The 27,582-nt window shown below is 36.5% G+C and overlaps 1 protein-coding gene across 1 annotated transcript in view; it reads right to left on the bottom strand.

Moving 5' to 3' along the window:
• Window positions 1-27,582, bottom strand: part of RNGTT (RNA guanylyltransferase and 5'-phosphatase) — a 201,488-nt gene that overhangs the window by 110,136 nt on the left and 63,770 nt on the right. Inside the window, exons 9-11 of the mRNA XM_070418106.1 lie at window positions 25,269-25,404; window positions 17,643-17,714; window positions 14,182-14,346 (exon numbers count right to left, since the gene is read on the bottom strand). Of these exons, the coding sequence (XP_070274207.1) occupies window positions 14,182-14,346; window positions 17,643-17,714; window positions 25,269-25,404 (373 nt within the window). The remainder of the gene's footprint in view (window positions 1-14,181; window positions 14,347-17,642; window positions 17,715-25,268; window positions 25,405-27,582) is intronic.

The following is a 27,582-nucleotide window of genomic DNA, read 5'->3' as shown; positions in this document are numbered from 1 at the left end:
AGACCACTATGTGGTATAAGCAAGCAGAGTCTACTGAAAGCTAAAAGTGAAGCAGGAAAAATGGGCAAAACCACTTTATACCCATTGTTAACAGCAGTCATCTGCTGAAGGAATGCAAAGTCGTTGAGCACTGAAGATAACTATAGCAATATAAACCCATCTCAAATACAGAACACACTGATTCAACCACTAACTCCTCTCCCCAAAATGAGGTACATTAAACTGAAAGAAGAGGTATGTCCACACTAAGCACAAAAATATTTACCTCAGTTTCTAGTGTTCACACAGAAAAATAATGAGTGTCCAGCATCCAATAAAAATGTACCACACACACACATAAAAAATAAGAAAAATAATGACTACATTTAATAGATAAGGCAGTCAATAGAACAAGACATAAAGATGGACCATAGGGCAAAGGACCTAAATAGACACTTTTCAAAAGAGGACATATAGAAGGCCAAGAGACCTATGAAAACATGCTCAAAGTCACTAATCATCCGAGAGATGCAAATCAAAACAACAATGAGGTACCATCTCACACCTGTCAGAATGGCTATCATCAACAAATCAACAAACGACAAGTGCTGGAGAGGATGTGGAGAAAAAGGAACACTCGTGCACTGCTGGTGGGAATGCAGACTGGTGCAGCCACTATGGAAAACAGTATGGAGTTTCCTCAAAAAACTAAGAATGGAACTCCCATTTGACCCTGTGATCCCACTTCTAGGAATAAATCCCAAGAAACCAGAAACACCAATCAGAAAGGATCTATGCACCCCTATGTTCATAGCAGCACAATTTACCATAGCTAAGATCTGGAAACAGCCTAAGTGCCCATCAGCAGATGAATGGATTAGAAAACTGTGGTACATCTACACAATGGAATACTATGCTGCTGTAAAAAAGAAGGAATTCTTACCATTTGCAACAGCATGGATGGAACTGGAGAGCATTATGCTAAGTGAAATAAGCCAGTCAATGAAAGAAAAATACCACATAATCTCACTCATTTATGGATAATAAAGACCATTATAAACTGATGAACAAAAATAGATACAGAGGCAGAGCAGCATCGAACAGACTGTCAAACTACAGCGGAAGGCCAGGGAGGGTTGGCGGGTGGGCGGGGGGGGGGGGGGGGGGGGGGGGGTAAGAGATCAACCAAAGGGCTTGTATGCATGCATATAAGCATAACCAATGGACACAAGACAATGGGGGGTAGGGGGGAGGCCAGGGGAAGGTCAAGGGGGGAAAAAAATGGAGACATATGTGATACTGTTTGTAATACTTTAAGCAATAAAACAAAATTTTAAAAAAAAGAAAAGAAAAAAATCACCAAAAAAAAAATAAATAATTAAAAAATAAAATAATGTGACAGAAAAAAATAAAAAAAGATGGCCCATATTTTGGAATTATCAAATAGACTTTAAAACAGCCCTAACATTTTAAAGAAAAGGGTGGAAAACATGTCTGAACAAATATGGACTTCACAGAGATAAAAATAAAAACTATAAAAATGAGACAAATGGAAATGCAAGAAATAAAACACAGTATCGGGGGAAAATGCTAATCAATGAAAATGAGCCCTAGAGCCTCAGTGGTTAGAGCGGCAGCCCACGGACTGAAGGGTCTTGGGTTCAATTCCGGTCAAGGGCACGCACCTCAGCTGCAGGCTCCATCCCTGGTAGGGGTGCATCCAGGAGGCAACCAGTGTGTCTCTTTCACATGGATGTTTCTCTCCCTGTGTCTCTCCCCTTCCCTTCCACTCCCTCTAAAAATCAATGGGGGGAAAATATCTTTGGGTGAGGATTAAAAAAACAACAACAAAAGAAAATGATAATCAATGGATTATCAGCAGACTGAATATAACATAGGGGAAAGAAATCAATGAACTTGAAGAAAAAAATGTGTAGCATTTTTTCCAACTGAAATAAAAAAAGGAAAAAGATACAACACTGAAAATCAAAAAGCAGGCATAAAGATGTCTTGAAAAAACTTACAGAACACAGACAGAAAACCAGTAAAAATATGAACACTGAAACAATCAGACCTAATTGAAAATTATAAGACATTCCACTCAAAAACAGGAGAAACACTTTTTTTTCACAAGTGCATACAACACATTTATAGGTAGGTCAAAGTAATACAAAGAATGTCTTCTGACCACAATGAATTAAATTATTATCAGTAAGAGAAAGATATCTGGAAAGCTCTCCAATGTTTGGAAACTTAATAAAAAATCTCTAAATAACCCACAAATAAAAGAAAAAAATCAAAAGAAAAATTTTAAGTATTTCATAACAAATGAAAACATAGTAGGCTGAGATTTGAAAGATGGAGCTAAAGTGTGCTTACAGAAATATTCATTGCACCCTAATTGGTTTGGCTCAGTGGATAGAGCATCGGCCTACGAACTGAAGGGTCCCAGGTTCGATTCTGGTCAAGGGCATGTACACTCCAGTAGGGAGTGTGCAGGAGGCAGCTGAATCGATGTTTCTCTCTCATCGATGTTTCTAACTCTCTATTCCTCTCCCTTCCTCTCTGTAAAAATTCAATAAAATATATATTTTAAAAAAAGAAATATTCATTGCACTGAGAAAAGTAGAAAGGTCACAAATCAATATTAGCTTTCACCCTAAGAAACTAAGGAAAACTCTAGAGTATTTAGGATCACAGATATAAGGGAAGAAGCCACTTGGGCTGAGATTGCATAACCAATAAGGAGGACTACTTTCCCTAAGGCTAAGACCCAGACGCTGTTGAAGAGGTTCATGACTCACTGGATGGCAGAGAAGTTGAAATGTATTGATGAGATGTCTCACTAGTTTTAAAAGATTGAAGTTGTGTTTAGAAAGCAGTATCGCCCTAGCCGGTTTGGCTCAGTGGATAGAGGATCGGGCCTGTAGACTGAAGGGTCCTGGGTTTGATTCTGGTCAAGGGCACATGCCCAGGTTGCGGGCTCGATCCCCAGTGTGGGGCATGCAGGAGGCAGCCGATCAATGATTCTCTCTCATCATTGATGTTTCTTTCTCTCTCTCTCTCCTCTCTCTCTCTCCCTTCCTCTCTGAAATCATTAAAAACAAATAAATGTTGAGTCTTTAAAAAAAGAAAGCAGTATGTCTAACTTAAAACTTTAAAGTAGGAATATAGCCAGGGATAAGTTGTCAAAGTCAAAGTAACTAAATCAGAATAAAAATCAGAATAAAAAATTTCCAAGAAATGGAGAATCCAGGGTTTATAAGTAGGTCAAACAAAACATAGGGAAGTTGTATTAAGCAAGGATGATGGGCAGCCCTTGAGAAAAGAGTTTTAAGTCAGGCACAGTCTCAAAGGAAGAAGTAGTTTCCAAGGAGCCAAAAAGAGTTAGTTAAAGACTTCATTTAAATACCATGGCTTGAAAGGTCAAGTTTTATTTCAATAATTTAAATACCAAATAATGTTAAAACTCACTTTGGTATTTTTTGGCTCTAATATTATATTCCCAAATAGACTGTCCTATACTTTTAAGCTACTCTGTTTTTTGTCTCTTCTATATTTTAAGTAAAACTAATTTATGAATTGCTCTGGTATTCTTATGTAAGATGTGCTAAGGTTTTCTTAGATAATTTGTTGTGGTAACATCACAATAAAAATAAAATCACATTCAGTATTGATTAGGGGTGGATATTTTCTGACTGCCTACTTATGCTAGAAACCCAGGTAGCAGTTGGATACTGGGGACCCAATGATAATATAAGCCTACATATGCCTAAATAATACCTTAATTTTAATTTAACAGTAAAAATATTAAATGCAAAGATGTAATTAGCCATTTCTCCCTCTTAATTTTTCTTCAGAAACACAGTTCTATTTAAATTAACCAAAATGTTTGTTAAACACTTCTAAAAACAACAACAAATACCTTACTTTAAAAATATTTAACTGTAAAATTTAGGAGAAGCTATTAAAGTGGAATATGGGTGAATTATTCTAAAAATCCTAGGGTATTATTTAGAATTATAACTTTCTTGATTATTTTTTCCCCCAAATAAAATTAGAAGATAGTTGAATAAAATTTAAGATAGTAGACATAATATGTAGAGAGTGTCTGGGAAGACACATGAGCATTTCTTTAATTATTGTCAGCTGAATCCAGTGACGTTGGCAAAGCCACATCCTGGAAACATGCTTTGCCAGAGGCAGGAGTGTTATCAGCTTGACCTTCAGCCCAGGTGCCAGGGGGTGGGTTTTGTTATTTAAATCCAGCCAAGCACCAGGAATGAATATGACTCAGGCCTACCCAAGAATGCACATAATCTCCTTTGTCTTGATCTTTAGTAAAACTTCCTGGGTTTTGCTGTATAAAATAAACACGCTGATTGGCTATGGGTCCCTGTCTCTCCATCAGAGGACAGCATTCCCACCCAGCCCCAGCTTTTTCCTTCCATCTCTGTGTCTGTCTCTTTCTTTCATTTTCTCAATCCCCAACCGCCCCTACTCAGAAACCGGACTGCTCTCTAGCCACACTGGACATGAAGAAGAGAGAAATATTTACAATAATATATCAAATCATCTGTAATAATAAAAGCATAATATGCTAATTAGACTGGACGTCCTTCCGGACAACCTTCCTGATGAAGCCAGGGCTGTGAGGGAAGCCCAGGTCCTGGGTCCTGGGTGCCAGAGGGCAGCTGGTGCCGGCAACTAGGGGAAGGAAGGCCTACTCTTGCACGAATTTCGTGCATTGGGCCTTAGTTATTAATAAAGCATGACAGTATTTTATAAAGCTTTACCGATAAAATTTGCTTATCTATGAATACAGTAGCATCACTTGAATACCATCATACAGCCTACAGAAGGCATATAACTTTCCATTAGGTTATACCAGGTGACTGAGTAGAATTGACACTTTATATATCTATAGATCAGAAAGCAATTGGAAACCAAATCACTATAAGTGCATAAGCAGAGAAAGATAATGCAAAAGGGCTTGAAATTAGAAACATTAGAAACAAAGCAGAAACTGTAAAGTTACGAAGCATAGAAAGGAACCTTTTAGAAATAAGCAAAATGATAGCTTAAGACTATAAATAAAGAAGAAAATGAATCTGCAGTGTCACTGGGGATGGGCATTGGCAACATCAATTCATTACAGTATAGAAAAATAATACTTTTCTTAAATGAGAAAAGAATATCTCTACCTTTCTGTTATGGACTAGTTCACTCACCTCAGATGTTTTCTGAGCAAATATTTCCACATAGCCTCAACTGACGGCCTGAGAACACTCAATATAATAGCTTATATCTATTGACTTTTTATGTGCTTTCATGACTCCCCTAAAATTCAAGGTTTAGTTTTTCCAATCCCTCCAAAATGGAATTTCCATTCACCTACATTACTCTTTAGCCTTTTTTTATTCCCAAAGTTTAACTTCTGGCTTAGACTAAGATTATCCAGTGCTTCTGTACCCTCAATATGCCTCTAATCAGTACAAAATCATTCTACAAAACTCACCCTTTCTCCTCGACAAAAAGTCAATATCATTATCTTCTTTTAAAAACAATAATTTCATTTCTATTACTGTATTTACCAATAATGCTTAAGCAACCATAACATTAAAATTAGCTAATCAAAATATAAATAGCCTTGGAATATTGTCATTGGCTCTTTCATTAACCCATATCACTGAAATTAAAATTAAGTATAATAATTCTAGTGAAACCCTCTTGACAAGTTAAAAAATCTAAAAACAAAATTTATCTAGAACATACAGTTTATTTATTATTTTTGGTCATTGTTAGTCTTATTTTGAAACTCATAATGGAGGCATCATTCATTCATTCAGCAAACATTCATTTAGTGCCAGTAACTGATAGCCACTCTACCAAGTATATGAGATTTAAAAGAAATCAACCAGTCTCTATCCTGGAAGAACCAGTGTCAGAGTTTCAGAAGTCACTAACTCAAATGCTTATAGGTGCCAGGCCTGAACAGGACTGGATATAAGATAATATGGATGAGAGGAGTCGACCAAGATGGCGGCGTAGGTAAACACCGGAGACCGCTGCCGCAAACAACCATTTCAAAAATACAACTAAAAGACTGAACGGACATCACCCAGAACCACAGGAAGGCTGGCTGAAGAGAGACTCTACAACTAGAAGGAAAGAGAACAGCAAATCGAGGCTCAGAGGCGGCGCAGTGTGGAAAATACAAAGGTACCGAGGTGCGCGCGAAAGCGGGCTGGTGGCTGAGGGCGCGGTTGTCGTTTTCTGTCGGGACTGAGTCTCAGACTCTGGGCTCCAGATCCGGGCGAGTCTCTAGGGACCCAGACTCAAACGGGAGAAGCGGGATTACCCGGCATCAGTTGGAACCTGAGGGCAGCTTTCTCTCCGAGGTTGGCAGCGGCTGCCGGGGTTCTGAGAAGCAGAGCCTCTGGGAACGGGACTGAGCGTGGCCATAACTGCTCCCTCCGCCCGCCCTGTTGATCCCGCCCCGCCCAAAGCCTGCGCACAGCCATTTGCTGATCGCCTCAGGCAAAGGCTGGATTAGCGCCTCCCCAGAAGACAGAGTTTTCCGCACAGCTGATTACTATAGCCAGCCGGCCTGAGGGTCAAATCCCCCTAGTGTTAACTACAACAATTAAGGCTTGGCTAGAACAAGACTGCGCACAGAGACCACAAGGGGGTGCACCAAGAAAGCATAAAAGATGCGGAGACAAAAAAACATGACAGAAATGGAGGATATGGAGCTAAGAATCGCAATTTTGAGGGCTTGCCATAAATTTGTGCAGAACCTCACGAAAACTAATGAGACCCTCGATGCTACGATAAAGAAATTAGAAAGTAAGCATACACGGACTGAAATAAAGAATATTATACCCAATAGCAGACCAGAGGAGTACAATAATCAAACCAAAGATTCGACAAAAAACACCCAATTGGAAAAGCAAAATGAAAAAAGAATCCGAAAGTGTGAAGATAGTGTAAGGAGCCTCTGGGACAGCTTTAAGCGGTCTAATATCAGAGTCATTGGAGTGCCAGAAGATGAGAGACAGCAAGATATTGAAAACCTATTTCAAGAAATAATGGCAGAAAACTTCCCCCACCTGGTGAAAGAAATGGACTTACAGGTCCAAGAAGCGCAGAGAACCCCAAACAAAAGGAATCCAAAGAGGACCACACCAAGACACATCATCATTAAAATGCCAAGAGCAAAAGACAAAGAGAAAATCTTAAAAGCAGCAAGAGAAAGAGGCTCAATTACCTACAAGGGAATACCCATACGACTGTCAGCTGATTTCTCAACAGAAACTTTGCAGGCCAGAAGGGAATGGCAAGAAATTTTCAAAGTGCTGAATACCAAGAACCTACAACCAAGATTACTTTATCCAGCAAAGCTATCATTCAGAATTGAAGGTCAGATAAAGAGCTTCACAGATAAGGAAAAGCTAAAGGAGTTCATCACCGCCAAACCAGTATTATATGAAATGCTGAAAGGTATCCTTTAAGAAGAGGAAGAAGAAGAAAAAGGTAAAGATACAAATTATGAACAACAAACATGCATCTATCAACAAATGAATCTAAGAATCAAGTGAATAAATAACCTGATGTACAGAATGAACTGGTGATTATAATAGAATCAGGGACATAGAAAGGGAATGGACTGACTATTCTTGGGGGAAAAAGGGGTGTGGGAGATGCGGGAAGTGACTGGACAAAAATCATGCACCTATGGATGAACACAGTGGGTGGGGAGTGAGGGTGGAGGGTGGGGTGGGAGCTGGAAGGAGGGGAGTTATGGGGGGAAAAAAGAGGAACAAATGTAATAATCTGAACAATAAAGATTTAATTAAAAAAAAAAAAAAAAAAAAAAAAAAAAAAAAAAAAAAAAAAAAAAAAAAAAAAAAAAGATAATATGGATGAGTGAGAACTATGACAAGCTGGAGAGGGCATCCTCACCTACAAGCAATTTCATTATTTTTTAAATATTATATAAGCTTAAACTTTCTGAGACCTACCAGTTTATGACTTTTGGTTAATATGGACCTAACTACACACAAAATAGTTATTTTACACTACATGTTTTTAATACAGATGTTTAAAGGCTTCTGAGAGAATAGAAAAGTAATTATAATTTCACTATCATTCACGGTTTTACTCAAATATTACTAAGCACTAATTATGTATCCATTTAAAAAAAGAGACAAACAGGAGGAGGAAAAGGTAACACATATAACACTATGTGCCAAGCACTGTTCTAAGCACTTTACATACATTAATTCATTTTAGCCTCATAACAATCTTAAGAAGTAGGAGCCACTATTATCCCCATTTTGAAGGTGAAGTTTAGAATTTAGCATAGGTCACACAGAAAGGAAGTGAAACCCCAAAATCACTCTGGCTCCAGAGTCCATGTTCTTAACTGTTCTTCTAAACCAGGAATTCACATTCCCAGTCTAAGTTATATATATATATACACACACACACTCCTTTGGCATATTCCCATAGCACCCTGTTCTTCCCTCCATCACAGGATTTTCCTGTTTAATGGTCTGACTACCAAACTGAGCTGTGGACTATTTAAGGTCAAGAATCACATCTTATTATCACTGTATCCTCAACATCTATTACAGTAATCTGGCATAGAGTAAGTTCTCACTTCAATAAACATGTGCTCAATAAATATAAAGTGAATAGCACAATGACAGAATTGATAAAAACAGGCTAATATATATCAGTTAGGTAGAATACACATGGAATATATTATATCCCCATAACTTGTGTAAAATGAAATCATTAAAAATTATAAGACGTTTAAAAGCTGTTGGTTTAATTAATATACAGATTATTAAAGGGGTGAGATTTTTTTTGGGGGGTGAGATATTTTTTAAATATTAAAATCATCATTCATAGTTAATAACTTTATCCAAACTACCCCATATTGCCTTCATATCGCCAGTGGGGACAATAGTAAAAGGTTCCTAACTGGTCTTCTTGATTGTAGGTTAACGTCCTTTCTCCAAACTATTTCTACTCACTACTGCTAGAACTGACTCTAAAACAATTTGTTGTGTAACAATCACATCTAAAAACCCTCAAATGCTCCTCACTGCCTACATGTAATCCAAATTTCCTTAGCATGTTTTAAGTTGGTTTTTTTGTTTGTTTGTTTGTTTGTTTTCAGGGAAACCTCTCCTAAATCTTTTCTAAAATGTGTATCCAAATTGCAGCTGATAAGAAGTATAGGTGAGTATTTCCTTTATGGGTAGAAAAACATGACCTACTAGTTTGGAAGAATGCTAAGCATTTTTGGAAGGAATGAAAGGACAGAATGAATACTTAGCCATAAACACATAAGTGATGCAATTACAAATAAAACTAAACTACAAGAGTGGCTGGTCTGAATGTCACAAGAAAAACGACAAAAATTACAGAGATAAAGAAACCAAGAAAGAAGTTAAATATTTTAATTTGAGCATAAATGGAAATCACATTTATTTGTAAAATATAATTTAAGACTTTCAAACAAAGAACATTATGGTAAATTGCAAAACAATCTACCTCATTGAATACATCCTTTGGCCCTGGCCGGTTTTTCTCGGTGGTTAGAGCATCGCCCTGTGGACCAAAGAGTCACGCGTTTGATTCCTAGTCAAAGGCATGTATGTACCTGGGTTGCAGGTTCGATCCCTGGCTCTGGGCATGTGAGGGAGGCAACCATTCAATGTGTCTCTCTCACATCAATGTTTCTCTCTCCCCTCCTCACTCCCTTCCATTCTCTCTAAATATAAATGGAAAAAAACATCCTCAGGTGAAGATTTAAAAATAAAAAATCCTTTGTTTGAGTGAGTGTGTACTGAAGAAGTAACTTTACCAAAAGAGAGGTCTGGCCTATGCCCTCCACTCCTGGGAGGTGAGCTCTAGCCCCTGGAATGTCCTGCCTGATGAAAGTATCTTTGCTTGCCAAAAAGTTTAACAATATGATTTATGATGGGGGCTTTCGATTATGCCATATCAGTTCTGACGTCCAGAGGAACTGGAGACTAAATGTATTAGCCAAACCTCTGGGAGGGGCTGCAAACTAAAGGTCAGCCATGCAGGTGGGATGTGACAATATAAACTTTGGATCTCAAACACTTAGGTGAGCTTCCCTGGTTGGCAATATTCTAATATTGTCATACATACTAACCAGGAGTAGGTAACACCATCCATGACTCTTCAGGGACAGGACAACCAGAAGCTTATCATTTGGGCACCTCATAGATTTGCCCAATGCAGCTCCTCTTTTGGCCTCCAGTTACAGTAAAACTATAATCATAAGTATAGTGCTTTCCTGAGTTCTGTGAGTCTGTTTGGTAAACTATCAAACCTAAGGGAGTCCCTGGGGACGGCAGAATTTGTAGCCAGCAGGTCTGACGTGAAGGTGGCCCTGGGGACTCCCATACTTGCACCTAGAGTCTAAGTAAGGACCATTCTGTAGGGGACTATGCAGTTGGCCTGAATTCATTGCAACAGAAGTTTTTGTCACTGTGTTTCTATAGTTGACACAATTTAGACTATCCTCCAAGTCACAGGCATCAACAGGAAAGCATATGACTTCCTTGTTGGGCATTATTGTCAAGAGGCTGTTCAAGATGGAGCAGACTGTAGAATGATGCCATAGTCGCATGGGTAAAGTGACCCAGTTAGCCACCACAAATGAGATCTTTAATAGACAGTGAACATCTCTGGATGAGGACAACCCATACTGAGATACCAAATGGCATTTATCTGTAAACTAAACATGTTTTACAGCCTAATAAAGTACCAGGAATAAGGAATGAGACTTTAAGAAATAAACTTTGTTTTCTACAATATAAAGAGCATATAACATTTCCCTTATTCTTTGTATCAATTTTGAGCTACTATAGAAATAGTTCAAAATCATATAAAAATAGAACCTAAGATTTATATCTAAACTACTATATAAAGTACTTCATTTTGCTGTATAAAATAGCAAAATATATCTCTGGTATAGTGATTGTATTTCTAGTACTTAAAGGTAAGCATTTATCAACAATTTAATGCAGCAAATAATTAAAATGGTTCACTAGACTTTTATATATACCTTTAAAGAATATGTGCTTTCATCAGCTGTACTGTCATTAACTTCCTATGTGCAACTTAAAATTCTTACTACTTCTCTTTAATATGTCTATCTTTACATTCTCCCCCAGAAAGGCCCCATCCTACTTCAGCCTAGTGAGTCACACTCCTCTTCTCACAGGTATACACATATGCCTAAAGTATATGTGGACATGTATGTGCCTCAGAGTCCCTAGGCTAAGACCGGGAATTCTAAGAACATGCCAATAAATAAATAAATAAATAAATAAATAAATAAATAAATAAGGCAATCTATAAAAATATGGAAAGAAATGAAAATCCTTATGAATAAAGAAATAAATAGAATATATGCATATTTCTCTTCTTTTTTAATATAACTTATAGCATATTTTCCATTGTTTTTTGTTGTTGTTTTATTAAATTTAATGGGATGACACTGGTTCACAGAACCATACAGGCCTCAACAAAACATATGGGCACTGTATCGTGCACCCATTGCCCAAAGCAAAGTTTCTTTCTAACCCCATTTCCCCCCTTTGCCCACCTCCACTGACCCCCCCTCCACTTCCTTTCCCTCTGGCTGTCACCACATTGTTGTCTATGCTATGTGTTAAATATATGTGGATTTTTTGCTTAATCACTTCATCTTCTTTCATCCAGTCCCCTAACCCTTCTCCCCGATAGTAGCTGTCAGTCTGTTCCATGTATCCATGCCTCTGTTTCTATTTTGTCTGTCAGTTTAACTTGTTCATTAGATTCCACATATAAGTGTTGAAAGAATATATGCACCCCTACGTTCATTGCAGCATTATTTACAATAGCCAAGATCTGGAAACAGCCCAAGTGCCCATCAGAACATGAGTGGGTAAAAAAGCTATGATACATTTATACAATGGAATACTACTCAGCTGTAAAATGAATAAATAAATAAAAATGATTCTTTTTTAATTGGCCTTCAAACTAGAAATTCAAATAAAATTATTATTTGAGAAATTGCTTCTTGTTGTTACTATTTTGTATGCTTTATTTTAACTATGTATATTCAGTTAAACACTGAACAACTCATTATCCCTGCACTGTGTTTGATGGATCTAATTACATAAAAGGAAAAGGCTAATAGAGCTATACTAATAAAGTCCTAAAATCAAAATTATCTTCAAAATTTTAAAGGTATGCAGAAATGAAATGTCTATTTAAAAAGTATGCATTTTTCCACAGTTATAAACTATTTAAAACCACATAAAAAATGTCTTCCCTCATAAAAATGATATATACTTCCATGACAAAGAATATGTGCTAATTCCCATTAGCAAAGATAATAATAATAAGATTTTGCAATGGAGGCCTGTGGAAGAGGCAGGAATGGGGTGAAGGGGGTCAATGGGGGTGGAGGGGACATCTCTAATACTTTCAACAATAAAGATAAATTTATTTTAAAAATTCATAATAAAAAGAAGACTCTCTAGAGCAATAATCTGTCAATTATAGCTACTATCCCATATTTGATGTTACTCGTTTTCCCCTTTAGACCAACTCTGCTGTAAAAGGTGCTTTCCTTCTGTATTCTACAACCAAAAAGAATTTCAAGAGAAACTAAGAACAAAGAAATAACAGTAAGAACTGAAACGGAGGGAAAATGAGACTAATAATAAAAATTCTAAATATTAGAACTTCTTTTTTAAAAATCATATGGTTTAAAAAGGGGGTTAAATAAGCTGAGTATAAAGAAAAAAAGGAAGAGCATCACGGTTCTCTAATGAAAACTACATTGAAAGTTGTTCAATATAACTGCTTCAGATCCCTAAAGAACAATTCTTATAATTATCCACTGCCAAATATTTCTAAGAAGTACTGATTTTGACTAATGAAACTATACTAAGACACATTTTCTTCAGTGCTGAACTTTGAATTAAGACAGCACAAGCTGTCAAATTAGTTTTTAAAAAACAAATGCAAACTGAAACAATTTGGCTTCTGCCCAAATTTACACTCTATTTATAATTTAGAAAATATTTCCGCAAGAGTACATAGCTGCAATTAGCAGGTTTCCACCAAGGGTGTGGCCCACGTTAAGTGCCAACGTTATCCTTATTCTACCAATTGGGCAGAACACAGAAGTGTACAGGCTCCTGTAAGCACCCCTATTATATGTCTGCTGTCAAAAGAGGCACAAAAGGCAAGCAGTGAACTGTGAGAAGATGACGGCAGTCGAAGTCTACCAACAGCCCCATGCCAAGAAGGCATTATGCAAAATATTAGTGAAAAAAGACTAACTCTATATTTGTTTTTTCTATAATATATTTATATATTGAGAAGAAAAAGGATCAATGGTGCTGGAATAATCGCTAATATTATATCCAAGAAGAAATACCAAATTGAGTGGACAGGAATAGAAGCAGGTAAAATACAACAAAAACTTCTTCTATCATCTACCTTATGAGATTATATTAGAAAGGAAATTAAAACATAATTGCATAAGTTGCTATATTTCCCATATTATTCTATCATATCATAACCATTCCTCTTCCCAAAAATAACTTCATTGTGCATCTTTATTGTCAAATAGTATGCAGCAGCTAAAAAATAATGTTGCAAATCCCTATGCATTGACATGGAAATATTTCTAAGCCACACTGTTAATTAAAAAAAATCTATCCCAGAATATTTAATATGATGCATTTTAAGTGTCCAAACAACAAAAATAAAGAAAACTTTCCATGTATATATATACATATATATGTAACTGATTAGTTTAAAATAGACTATGTACTAAAAACTGCTGATTTCAAAAGGCCTGACAAGTTATTTTCACTCTTATGTAACTCTACACAGCTTACAGCTTTTAAAAAACATAATAGCTATCAATCAAAAACTATTATGAGAAACAAGAAAACAACCTAGTTTAAGTTTCCATCACTGAGAATCTTACTAAAGAAGAGAAGACATGGTAACTGTACATGTTTATCCAAAAGAGTACTATATTCAAGAAATTTCGGGAAAAATCAAGACAATTAGGCAGAAAAATATCATTCATATTCCTCTCCCAAGCTGAATTAGGATACATTATAAGTGTTATTTTAAAAATGTTACCTTTCTTGAAGTATAAATGTCAAAAAATGGCTTATTTCTGACACTAAATGGTTCCTGTGTTTTGTCAATGAGCCCAGTCTTCATTTTTTCATGTCGAGGATTTATTATTTCTCGTTCTATACACTGAAGACGAACATTAAAATCACAATCTCCAACTGGTTGTGCCTGAATTAAATGAGACAGTTATTTAAATTTTAACTCTAAAAACCATTTTTCAGCATTACTATCAAGGCTTTCACTTTGTACATAGTAGTTTATGTAAATTACATCCTTTGGAGTTCTCCAATATAGAGCCTGCACAACCCCACATGCCAGCCCTGAAAATTAATTTGACTAATGATGGAAGCATATCTAAACATACACACACACACACACACACACACACAGTTATTTCAAAATTATAAATGTATAAAATAGTATGGGGAAAGAGTATAAATCTATTAACAACTGATCCAAAATTTTCACATCTGAATTAAAGCATTAATATACTCACTAATTGTTTTTATTATTTATATATTTATATGCATAGCCCATGGACTGGGGCAATAGGGTAGTGAAGACTTGGGGGGTGGGGGAAGGTAGGGGTTAGGAGAAAGGGGGATGGGGGTGTGGAGAATTGGAGCTATTTGTTATACTATCAACACTAAAGAATATATTTGAAAAAGAATTTTTTTTAAACTTCTGTGGCTCAATGGATACTAATATGGAAAATATATTGTTTGCCACATTTATATCCAAGAAAGAATTAAAATAGAGAAAAGATAACTAGTTCCTATACATTGTGAAGAGCATGATTGGCAACCAAATAGAAAAATTAAAAGAACAGACCATTGGAACCTGTAATAAAATCACAAAAGTCCAAACAAGTAAAAGCAAACATAAAATATGCTTTACTTCGCCCTAGCCGGTTTGGCTCAGTGGATAGAGGACTGAAGGGTCCCAGGTTCAATTCCGGTCAAGGGCATGTACCTTGCACATCCCCAGGAGGGGGTGTGCAGGAGGCAGCTGATCAATGTTTCTCTCTCATCGATGTTTCTAAGTATCTCCCTTCCCCTCTGTAAAAAATCAATAAAATATATTTTTTTAAAAGATGAATCCTTAAAAAAAATTACTACTTCATTAGTAATTAGGAAAAATCAAATTAAAAACAAGATATCATTTCACACATAGCCATTTGGCAAAAATTAGGTATGTATTACCAGCTGTGATAAATTGGTACAACTACTTCTGAAAGGAATTTAGCAAAGGCAGCTAATAAAGCTTAAGTTGCTAAATTAATTAGAATCTCCATGTTGTAGGAAATGAGGGACTGGACTTTTTAAACACTTCCCAAGTGACCACATCCCAAGAATGAGAACTGTCCTAGAGAAACTATGACACATGTGCAAAAGAAAAAAATATATAAAACTATTCAATACAATAATTAAACAGCAAAATATGGAAACACATATGTTAATCAAGAGGAAAAAAGATAAATTCCATACATTTATGCAATATAATAATTAAGGGTAATTAAAGTGAATGAACCAAACCTACATGCATTAACACAGATAAATCTATACAAAATAATGTGGAGCAAATGTGCACTACAGTACAGTACTATGACATTTATGTAACACTAGAAATCCTACAAAAGAACACTACATATATTTTACAGACATACATTGATAGTAAAGGTATCACAAACACTCCTACCAAATTCAGGGTAGGAGCTGTTGCTTCTGGGTAAGAGGGTCAAGGATAAGAAGACAGAGGTGTACACAAGAAACTTCTGATATTATACATATAACTAGAGGCCCAGTGCACGAAATTCATGCACTCAGGGGGGTTCCCTCAGCCCAGTCTGCACCCTCTCCCAGTCCAGGAGTCCTGAGTGCTGCCCGCCACCGCTGCTGCGCTTGCCAGCGGTGAACTCGGATTCTGGCGCACTGACCACCAGGGAGCGGCTCCTGCATTGAGCATCTGCTCCTGGTGGTCAGTGCACGTCACAGCAACCAGTTATTCTGCTGTTTGGTCAATTTGCATATTAGTCTTTTATTATATAGAATGATTTATTTATTACTAAAATGGGAGTGGAGTAAAAAAGACAAAGCTAAGCTTCAACAAATCTACTGGTAGGTACATAGTATTCCTTATATTATTCTCTATACTTTTACGTATGCCGAAAATTTTTTTTTTCTTTTAAGAATTAGAAGGCTATTGTCTAAGACAGGGGTCCTCAAACTTTTTAAACAGGGGGCCAGTTCACTGTCCCTCAGACCGTTGGAGGGCCGGACTATAGTTTAAAAAAAAAACTATGAACAAATTCCTATGCACACTGCACATATCTTATTTTGAAGTAAAAAAACAAAATGGGAACAAATACAATATTTGTATTTGCATGTGGCCCGCGGGCCATAGTTTGAGGACCCCTGGTCTAAGACAAAGTTCCCAGGCTAAGAAATGAACCTGCACTGAATGTATTTTAAAGCAGAGCTCAATATCAAGAGGCAAAGGAGATAGCACTCCCCCATTCACGAAGAAACAAAGCCACACCCACCCTTTGTCTTGTTAGGGACCAATGAACATCATTCCAAGATCTGTGATATGAGTAAGTCAATTTTGGAAAGCATTACTTTTGAGGAATACAGTAGCCACAAACAGAACAAGATTAAAACTTGATGGTTTCTGACCTTGAGTTTCCTAGGTTTGAAATAGTTTGAAATATACGTAATTCAACAAGTGAGATATATACACATTGAAAATTTCCTGGAGAAAATAAGTCATCTGGATTAATATAAAATCTTGAATCTTAATACTGTCATTTAAAATATACAACCCCCCCACCCCAAAAAAAGGTTTTTTTAACTTTTATTATAAATCCTCAAAATCTTAAAACTTAACACTTTTAATTCCAGAATTTTTAACTGCTTACAGTCTAGTTGGAATACTAAATGATTATGCAATCTGAATAATATATTTCTAGAATAATAATTATACCTTTTCATAGATGTACACTATTGAAAGAATTTCTTTCATTTACAGAATTCATCTTGTACTGTCTAAATAATTTCAACACTGAATTAAACATTAACGGGCAATTTGATTCTTGGCTAGTCTAAAACTGCAGTAAATGGGTAGAAAATATAATTTCATTTTTTTTATATCTATTCACAAAAGGAGATTTATATTTTGTTTTTAGGTTTACTTAATAACATTTTACAATATACTATCTTGTTTTACCACAGTTCAACTGTTTTTCTTTAGTCACTTGAAATAACTAAATAATCTAAAGACAAATGTGCAAAGTATTAGGCAGTAAGAGAAAGAAAAATGTACAAGCATTGACAAAAAAAATCAAATGAGTAACTTGAAAGTGTCACAATTTTTCTTTCCTACTCTAAGGCAATAATACTTTTTATTTGTTAAAAACATCTATTATCTCAGTGACAATCCATTTAGAAATTATAAAAGGTACTTACATTGAATTTAATTATGTCGTAAATCAAATATCTAGGTACAGCTTGTCCATTTACTTTATCAATAATCATTTCCTTAAAAGAGAAAAAAGAAAAGTTTCTTCATTCTTTAACAACAATTTGTTTAATTTCACTGAAATGTAATAGACACACAGAAAGTACATAAACCATCAAAATACAACCTAATGAAATTTCAAATGAACACACTTATAACACCCAGATTAAATCAATATTCTCAGCACCCCAAAAATTCCTATCATGAATTCATTCTGTATAAAATAAAGTGATATTATAATATCTGCTCATTATATTTTTATATTTGAATTACTATGCTATGTTTTGTTTTATGTTTGAATTTACTAAGCAACTATTAGGATAAAAAAAGACTACAAATTTTAAATGCCAAATATCAGGAACATTTAAAAAATAACTTGTTAAATCATTATTGCTTTATATTTTGCTATGTACCAATTACTTTAATCATAAAATCTGTAGATATAAATGGCACCCTTATAATAGATACAATCCTCATACTACACATGCGGTCTTTCTTGGTTCCACGTGCCTCTAATATCATCAAAGGGAACAGGAAAAAAGAATATGATACCACATATCACAGCCATTAAATAAAAATAATGTAAATTCTGCCCTCTCACAGAAAAGAGATAAAGGATACTAAAGAATGATTATAGGTATATAATGTAGTATTTTATAAAATTTTAACTTTTAATAATAGGTTTGACCTAAAATTACTTTACTTTCCTCATATTCTTCCTAGGAAATTAAATGGGTTTTTTAAAATAATTTCATGCCCTGACCGGTTTGGCTCAGTGGATAGAGCGTCGACCTGTGGACTGAAAGGTCCCAGGTTCGATTCCAGTAAAGGGCATGTACCTTGGTTGTGGGCACATCCCCAGTAGAGGGTGTGCAGGAGGCAGCTGATCGATGTTTCTCTCTCATCGATGTTTATAACTCTCTATCCCTCTCCCTTCCTCTCTGTAAAAAATTAATAAAATATATTTTTATAAAAAAATTTATTATAATTTCATGACAGAAAATCCACATATAACCATCTAAAATTGCAAAGAACACACTGATTTAAGACAAATATATTTTAAGAAACTATTACAATTAACTTCTTTCTCAAATATGTGTTTTGTTAAGCACAGACACTTATTGTCTTGAACACAACTCTTTTTTTATCTTTATACTAGAGGCCTGGTGCACAAAATTCGTACAAAGAGGGGGTCCCTCAGCTTGGTCTGCGCCCTGTCCAATCCGGGACCCCTAGGGGGATGTCCGACTGCTGGTTTAGGCCTGCAGGATGGGGCCTACACCAGCAGTCGGACATCCCTCTCACAATCCGGAACTGCTGCCTCCTAACTGCCCTCCCCTGCCGGCCTGGTCATCCCTAACCATTCTGCCTGCCTGCCTGATCGCCCCTAACCGCCCTCCCCTGCCAGCCTGATCGCCCCTAACCGCCCTCCCCTGCCAGCCTCATCACCCCTAACTGCCCTCCCCTGCCAGCCTCATTGCCCCTAACTGCCCTCCCCTGCCAGCCTTATCACCCCTAACTGCCCTCCCATGCCAGCTTGATCGCAAGATGTCAGGTCTATCCGGTCTAAAGCATATTACCCTTTTATTAGTATAGATAGCACTTTATTATTTGAGATTATGCTTGACATAAATTATATCACTTTCATTCTTTTAAACTGTTCACTGAAATATTTTAAATACATGTATCTAAAAATTTTATGAGCCAATGAGGTGGTATCAGTAATAGGTTTCAATTAATTATTCTTTACAAAACTGGGTGGACAGAAATTGAGTGGCCTTCCAAATTCAGACAGCAGATATCACAGAATTTCCCTCCCAAATTACCTGACAAAATGAGCAAAAACATACTTTTCTTTAAACATTAAAAAAGGCAAAAAATAAAATGTATTATCAGCAAACAAAACAAATAAAAAGGAATGAACAAATGAATAAGCTTTAAAATTGACAGCCACAGAAATTACCAAGATTCTGGTAAAACAAAAAGGCACAGCAGGGTTCAGCTCCAAGCTCTACTTGTAAAATGACAGTCTTAGTAATTATCACTATTATACTCAAATATAGAAAGATACAAACACAGTGGTTATTCTTGTCTTCTTTTTTCTACCTCTTCTAATGTGTAGAGTAATAAAAATAGCAGACTATTTCTGCTCCCAGACTTCATGCTGAATTGAAGAAATAATCTGAGCATTACTGGAATAAAATATGGCTCCCGACTAGCCAAGAAAATATTCACCAAGGTTTTTAAAAGAGAACAGAACCCAGATATTCTAACAAAGACCCAATACCAAGAATGATTCTTTCCAAGGAGTCCCTCAACACAATGTACTCTTCACCACAGCTGCCATTGTCATAAGCTACAGAAAAGTAAGTAGACATAAAATACATAAGCTTAAAACTTAGTTAATGGGAAACCTTGTACACTGTTGGTGGGATTGTAAAATGCTGCAGCCACTATGGAGAATAGTATGGTAGTTCTCTCAAAAAATTAACAATAGAACTATCATATGATCCAGTGATCCCACTTCTGGGTATATATCCAAAAGAACTGAAAGCAGGGTCTTGAAGAGATATTTACACACCCATGTTTATAGCACCACTATTCCAGTAGCTAGGAGGCAGAAGCACCCCAAATGTCAGACAGATAAATAAATGTGGTATATATATATAGTGGGATAGATACTACTGAGCCTTGAAAAGGAAGGAAATTATCACCAGCTATAACATGGATAAACCTTGAGGACACTAAGCTAAATGAACTAAGCCAGTCACAAAAAGACAAATACTGTATAATTTCAGTTATATGAGGTATCTAAAGTAGTTAAAGTAGATAAATTCATACAAATTAAAAAGTAGAATGGTGCCCTGGCCGGTTTGGCTCAGTGGATGGAGCATCGGCCTGCGGACTCAATGGTCCCGGGTTCGATTCTGGTCAGGGGCGTGTGCCTTGGTTGCGGGCACATCCCCAGTGGGGGGTGTGCGGGAGGCAGCTGATCAATGTTTCTCTCTCATCGATGTTTCTAACTCTCTATCCCTTTCCCTTCCTCTCTGTGAAAAATCAACAAAATATATTTAATAAAAAAAAAAAAGTAGAATGATGGTTGCCATGGGATAATGGGAAGCTATTTCACTGGTATAGTGTTTCAAATTTACATGACAAAAAAGTTCCTGAAAAGAGCCTTACAACTGTTCCAACTTATTCTTAAGGAGAGTTTCTGGAATTTGATGCAGGCAGGGGGAACCAAGGAGGAACCCATCTAGGTGATGAAAATATTCTGGAATTAGTATTACAGTCACACAATCTTTTTTTAAATATATTTTTATATATTTCAGAGAGGAAGGGAAAAGAAGAGATAGAAACATCAATGATGAGAGTCATTGATTGATTGCCTCCTGTGTACCCGCCACTGGGGATCAAGCCCACATGACCCGAAATCAAACACTGACCTCCTGGTTCATAGGTCTCTGCTCAATCTCTGAGCCATGCCAGCCAGGCACAATCTTTTGAATACACTGAATTTAATTATACTTTAATTTTAAAAAGTAAAACTAAATTTTTTATCCTAAAATCAGTTCTTCAGAATAAAGAAAAATGATGGAATCCCAGATACGCAGCATATATTAAATGTCAGTAGAGCCCTAGCCGGTTTGGTCAGTGGATAGAGTGTCAGCCTGCAGACTGAAGGGTTCCGGGTTTGATTCCGGCCAAGGGCACAGGCCTGGGATGCAGGCTTGATCCCCAGTAGGGGGCATGCACGAGGCAGCCGATTAATGATTCTCATCATTGATGTTTCTATCTCTCTCTCCCTCTCCCTTCCTCTCTGAAATCAATAAAAATATATTTTTAAAAATGTCAGTACATACATGTTGATTATACATGTTTTATTAATATAGATACAACAAAATTACTAAAAGAAAGTACATCAAAATGTTAAAATGTAATCTATTCTTGATAGTTGAACTTTTCTACTTTATAATGTACTGACTTACTAAAAACTTTTAAATGAGCATGCATATTCCTTTATAAAAAATTAACAGTTGAAAGACATGCCATTTCCCCAGGATTCTTGCAATTAACTTTAATCTTTAACTATCATATCCTCCTCTTAACCTCAATGTAAAATTGATTGAATTTCACTGATTTATGTCAAGTGAATTAATGCTGTATTTCTGAACTCCTATTTTCCATGTTTTGTAGGTCAAAGAACATCATTCAGAGAGCAAAACAATAGCTTTCCTACTCACATCTGACAGCCGGACAATTAGATAGTTTGAGTTATTCTTGGATTTGAAATTTTACAAAAACAATTTGCAAATGAAAATGTGGAAGAAACAGGAAACTACAGAGGACTGTTTTAATTAACTAAAAAAAACAAGTATGGCAACTACTAATCTGGTCCAAGCAAACTGACATCATGAATCACATTGCTGTTTTAAAACCTCACAAGAGTCTATTATGCTGCTCTCAGTTATCCAAGTTTGGGGTGGAAATAAATAGTATTGCTAAGTTAAATCTGCAGATGGTTAACCATGCAATTTTTAAGCATTATTTCCTACCTGGAATGTCCTAAGCTCACGTCCAACATAAATCTCTCTATAAAAATCTTTCCAGCCGAACCGGTTTGGCTCAGTGGATGGAGCGTCGGCCTGCAGACTGAAGGGTCCCAGGTTCGATTCCGGTCAAGGGCATGTGCCTTGGTTGCGGGCACATCCCCAGTGGGGGGCGTGCAGGAGGCAGCTGATCGATCTCTCTCATCGATGTTTCTAACTCTCTGTCCCTCTCCCTTCTTCTCTGTGAAAAATCAATAAAATATTAAAAAAAAAAAAAAATCTTTCCATATCTAATGCCAATTCCTCTATAAAATATCTTTAATTCCTAACTAACTAAATTCAATGTATTTCTCTTCTAAACCATCACAGGACTTGTTTTAAATACCAATCTTCAGGTTATCGTTTTATCCATTACCAATCATTCTCCACCCCTACCCAACAAAGTAAACCGTCTCAAGAGTGAGACCTTCTCCTCAACCCTCTGAGTAATGTCTTTACTCTGGCACAGCCACTTGAACATGATAGGCACTCAAAAAATATTAGTTCAATTATAAATTATACTAAATGTTTACAAATGCTATAATTCAAGAGTCTTTTCCCCTTTTATTTTATTAGTTACAATGCTAAAAGAAACTATATCTTAAATAAACAAAAACTAAAATGTTCTTGCTGTTCCTCTAAACTATCAGGGCAGCTGCATTAGCCATGCGGTATATGTGCAGCACAGCCCCAGGAGTGCCAGTCACATCAACTACAAGAACGGCACACCCTGGGGATGTGCAATGAGCAATACGTTCAACTTTATGCAGTGGCTCTGTCAACAACAAAAGGGTGTGTGTGCACGTGCGCACACACACACACGTTACAAAAGTTTATTATATACATACTAGAGGCCTGGTGCACAAAATTCATGCACGGGGGGGGGGGGGGGGGGGGGCAGGGAGGCCGTGGGAGGGGTCCCTCAACCCAGCATGCAACGACGCAAGCTTTCGGTGCCAGCCTGGCCAGAGGCCCTCCGCAGCCGGTTGCAGAACGCTTGCCTCGTCATCGCAGTGATGAAGCAAGCATTCCACCAGGCCGCTCATGCTGCCCGCTCTCAGAAGCCGCCCACCCCCCTGGGCCTGGGAGACTCCAGTGGGGCTGAGAGGACTGGGTGTTGCCATCTTGTGGCTATGGGCGTCGCCATCTTTGTGAGAGTGACAGTTATTTGCATATTACCCTTTTACTAGATAGGATGTATATGTCATTTTTATTACAAAATGATATTTTACTACACACCCTGTCACAGGAATGAAGATGTACTAGTAGCTCCACAGGATACACACAGTATAGTTAACTCTGTTTTGTGACTCTATAGTTACTCTTTGCTCAGTCTCCACCCAACTATACTACCTTTTACCAACTTTCTAATCTTTAGTACCTAGTTCACAGTCATCCTAGTCTCTTACCATCTCGCATTATGACCCATCTAACATTTCCTTGATCTCGCTTCCACTGCTCTGGTTCACACAACCTCCACCTCTCACTCTCTCTAGGTCACATCCTGAACCTTCTCATCACTCAAAACTATACCTCAGACTAACTCAAACATGCTATTCTCCAATCACAGTGAGATAGAATATTGCACACTCCAATATTTAGTTGGCAAATAAACAAGAACAAGGGATGGGAGCAATAAGTATTCAGGTCACTTTGAAAGTGGTATTCCCTCTGTTAAACTAATAAATATATATATTTATATATGTGATTTTCATTAGGGTAATTCCATCATTGAGAGTTTAAGTGAACATTTCCAAGCCTCTCCCTATTGTCCCAATATCTGTCCATTTAAACCAGAAATAGAGGAGCAAATTTTATCGTAAGACAGGAAGAATTCTCACATAAATTCCAGAGAATATTAGCCAGACACAATTCAACCTGGCTTGTGAAAAGGTTCAACATTGAAGAAAGTTAAGAAATTGTAAAAACTGATACTTGAAATTGTAGGAAGCTATAAGAAAGATGTAGAGCCCCCTTTCCCTCCAAGGAAAGGCAGTGAAGGTATGACAAGAAGATAAACCCCATAACCAAACACAGCAAACAGAAAGGACCGGAAACAAGCCTATCAGAGATTATCCTGCAGAGAAAAATATTATCTTACTGGTTTATAGTTTTGCACATAAAGTGTAACTTTCTTCAATGTTGAACCAGAATTTACTGGGACTGGAAGGAATCAACTCCCTGAAAAACTGACACACATTCTGTTTAAGAATTCATGCTGTGAATTGCTATCAGTAGTATGAATATGTTACATCCCTCAGGAGCAGACATAAGATTGAACACTCTGGCACAAAGAAAAGTCTAGAACAACATTCATCAAAATGATAACAGAAGTTACTGCAATGGTATGAGTTCAGATCATTTCTACCAGCTTTTTGGTAATTTTTTATATTATTTTAATTTTTATTTACAATGATTCAATATTTTTAGAATTGGGAAAAAGCTATTTGCATGAAATAAAGTTACAACATTTTTAACCAAGTAATTTTATGATCATTAAATATAGATTTTTCTGAAATGGAAAAATTCTTATCACCTTTCAAAATTAAAATGTAAAAGTAGAGTGGTTGCTTTAAAAAGCAGAGTTTCTTTAAAAAAAAACAAGAACTAGTAGTCCATATAGCTAAAGAACCAAAGGAAAATTTATTAAGTGGTATTACATAATTAAGATTCAACTGATAAGTAAAATAATAAAATAAAAGTAGTATTTTTCAACAAAATGTCTTTCAATCATGAAGAACAAAAAAAAATTAAGACTTAACTTCATTCACTTACTCTCATACCCAAATAAGAGATAAATAGAACTTAGCATCCTAATAAAAACTAGATTCAATTCTCTATATGCCAGTTATACTTCAATTTAAAAAAACTTTTAAAAAACTAGATTTTATTAGAAAGTTACTATTTAATTAATAAAAACACACTTTTACTTATAAGAGAAAAACGGCAATATTTAATTTTTCTAAATGATAAAATATGACTTACCCCATCCAACAGAGTATTTGATAAATGTATACGGAGATCTTTACGAAATGGGAACTCCAGATTTGAAACATGGAACACTGAATTATCTCTATCGATCATAAAAACTTCATTTGTGCCATCAATCAACATCATATACCTGTAAATAAAACATAAAAGGTAACATTAACAGCATAATTCAAGAATAGGTTCACAAGAAATAATAGTTAAATTGTTTTTCCTTAGGCTTATAATAGCTGCATGAAAGAATGTTCACTAGATTCCTCCCTATCCCCCATCATTCAGATTAAAGTACCACAAATAACAAATATTTTCTTCTTTTTAAAAAAAATGGTTTCCTATAAAAAACACATGGTATAGAGAAATCAAGCTTTTTTAATAGTTTATTTACTTTTTATGTTTTTATTTATTTCAGAGAAAGGAAGGGAGAGGGAGAGACAGAAATATCAATGAGGAGAGAGAATCATTGATCAGCCGCCTCCTGCATGCCCCCTACTGGGGATGGAGCCTGCAACCTGGGCATGTGCCCTAACTGGGAATTGAACCGTGACCTCCTGGTTCATGGATCAAAGCTCTGGCTGGGTGAGAAATCAAAGCTTTTAATAAAGACAATGTGATCTTATGAACCATCTTAGGAGAGAATAGTTCTCTAATTTTTATTAGATCTTAAACATCAGAGTTTACAGAACACACAAACACACATATATGCAACTAATTGCATTTTATGTATTACTCTTTCCCCTTTGTAGTGCAAAAGAAGAAAGTAAGTGATTTGCAAATGGCCAAACCTCTCAAACTATCCAATGCTCTACCACACTAGTTAGCAAAACAGCCCCTCTCCTTGAATCAAAATTTCAATATAGCCAGATTTCACCATTTCAGGTACAATTCTTATGTATTACTATCAAATTAAAATATGTTTAAACTCAAGCTCATGAGAATTCTATTAGCCCTTTTCTTCTCTTTAAATTCAATCAATACATGAGGGAATTTGTGCATCTTTCTTCAAATGATCAAGTTTATCATAAGTGATTCCCACCAGTGGATCATCAAGAATGAAGCTCTACTTCATATCATATATAAAAAAATAAATTCCAGATGGGTTCAAGCTCAAGAAATTACAGACTGATAGGCAAGGCTACCAAATATATAATGGCAAGACTTGGGGGGGAAATGGAGATCATATCCGGATACCAAACTCTTCAAAGAATGAGAGAAAATGACAGCAAGAAACTAGTAAATTTAAAGACACAGGCTTCAAGGTAACAGAATCATTTTGTTAAGTTGTTTTTGTTTGTTATTAAATGAAAGAGTACAAGGAGAATAATCTGGAGGAATCGCTGAGAATGGAAAAGAGTGCTAATAGGGCTGTCCAATCTCCTACCCACAGGGTATGTCCATGAAAAAAAAAAAAAACAAAAAAAGGGCAACAACTGAAAAAGCTGAATCAAGTTAATGCCAAGGAATAGAACATTAAATGAAGAGATGGAAGCTAACATAGTACATGACCCTAATACAATACAAGGTAATTTGTATCTCATAAACAAGTGTTCTACAGAGCAAATAGACATTTGGCGAGGTGAAGAGAAATGAGACAGCTGATTATAGTAAAAGAAGTGTGCGACAACAGGTTGAAGAGCAACAAGGGAGACCGAAAGGCCACATTTTGGGAATGGATTGGAAGCATGCTGTTACAATGTTTTCAAAATAATTAGTCCCAGCAGGTCCCTGGGGAGGAGGTGGATAACTCAGGCCCTTGCTCCATATTGAAAACAGCTGTAGCCCTCTAGATCTGGATTGTGGAGACTCAGATTTGACTAGGAAAAATAAAATAGAATCAGCCTCAGTCTGGACTAAGTCTGCATCTGACAGACTCCTAGACGAACTGCCAGGTCTGGCAGACAACAGGTATACTTAGTTCCCAAAACCCTCCTGCACATGTTTTTCGAACACAGCAATTCTGGATGGACAGGGAGTATCTAGATTCTTAAAAGAAGTTAACCTTGCCTTGGATTGTGTTTCAAAAGAACTTAAATCAACATAAGGAAAGGTCAAATAAAAAGCAATTGTGATATATTCTGCAATAATGGTATTGAAGACACAATCCACCATATTAAGGACCTAGACCAGCATCTTGCAAAGCTCAGTATTTACTTTAAAAAGCATGTCATGGCCCTGACCGGTTTGGATCATCGGATAGAGTGTCAGCCTGCGGACTCAAGGTTCCCAGGTTTGATTCCAGTCAAGGGCATGTACCTTGGTTGCGGGCACATCCCCAGTAGGGAGTGTGCAGGAGGCAGCTGATCGATGTTTCTCT

This window comes from Myotis yumanensis, unplaced genomic scaffold, assembly GCF_028538775.1.
Source record: "Myotis yumanensis isolate MYYU_CA2020_CCGP unplaced genomic scaffold, mMyoYum1.0.hap1 SCAF_6, whole genome shotgun sequence".
In the NCBI taxonomy this organism is placed as follows: Eukaryota; Metazoa; Chordata; class Mammalia; order Chiroptera; family Vespertilionidae; genus Myotis; species Myotis yumanensis.
This window is presented reverse-complemented; position numbering and strand designations above follow the sequence as displayed.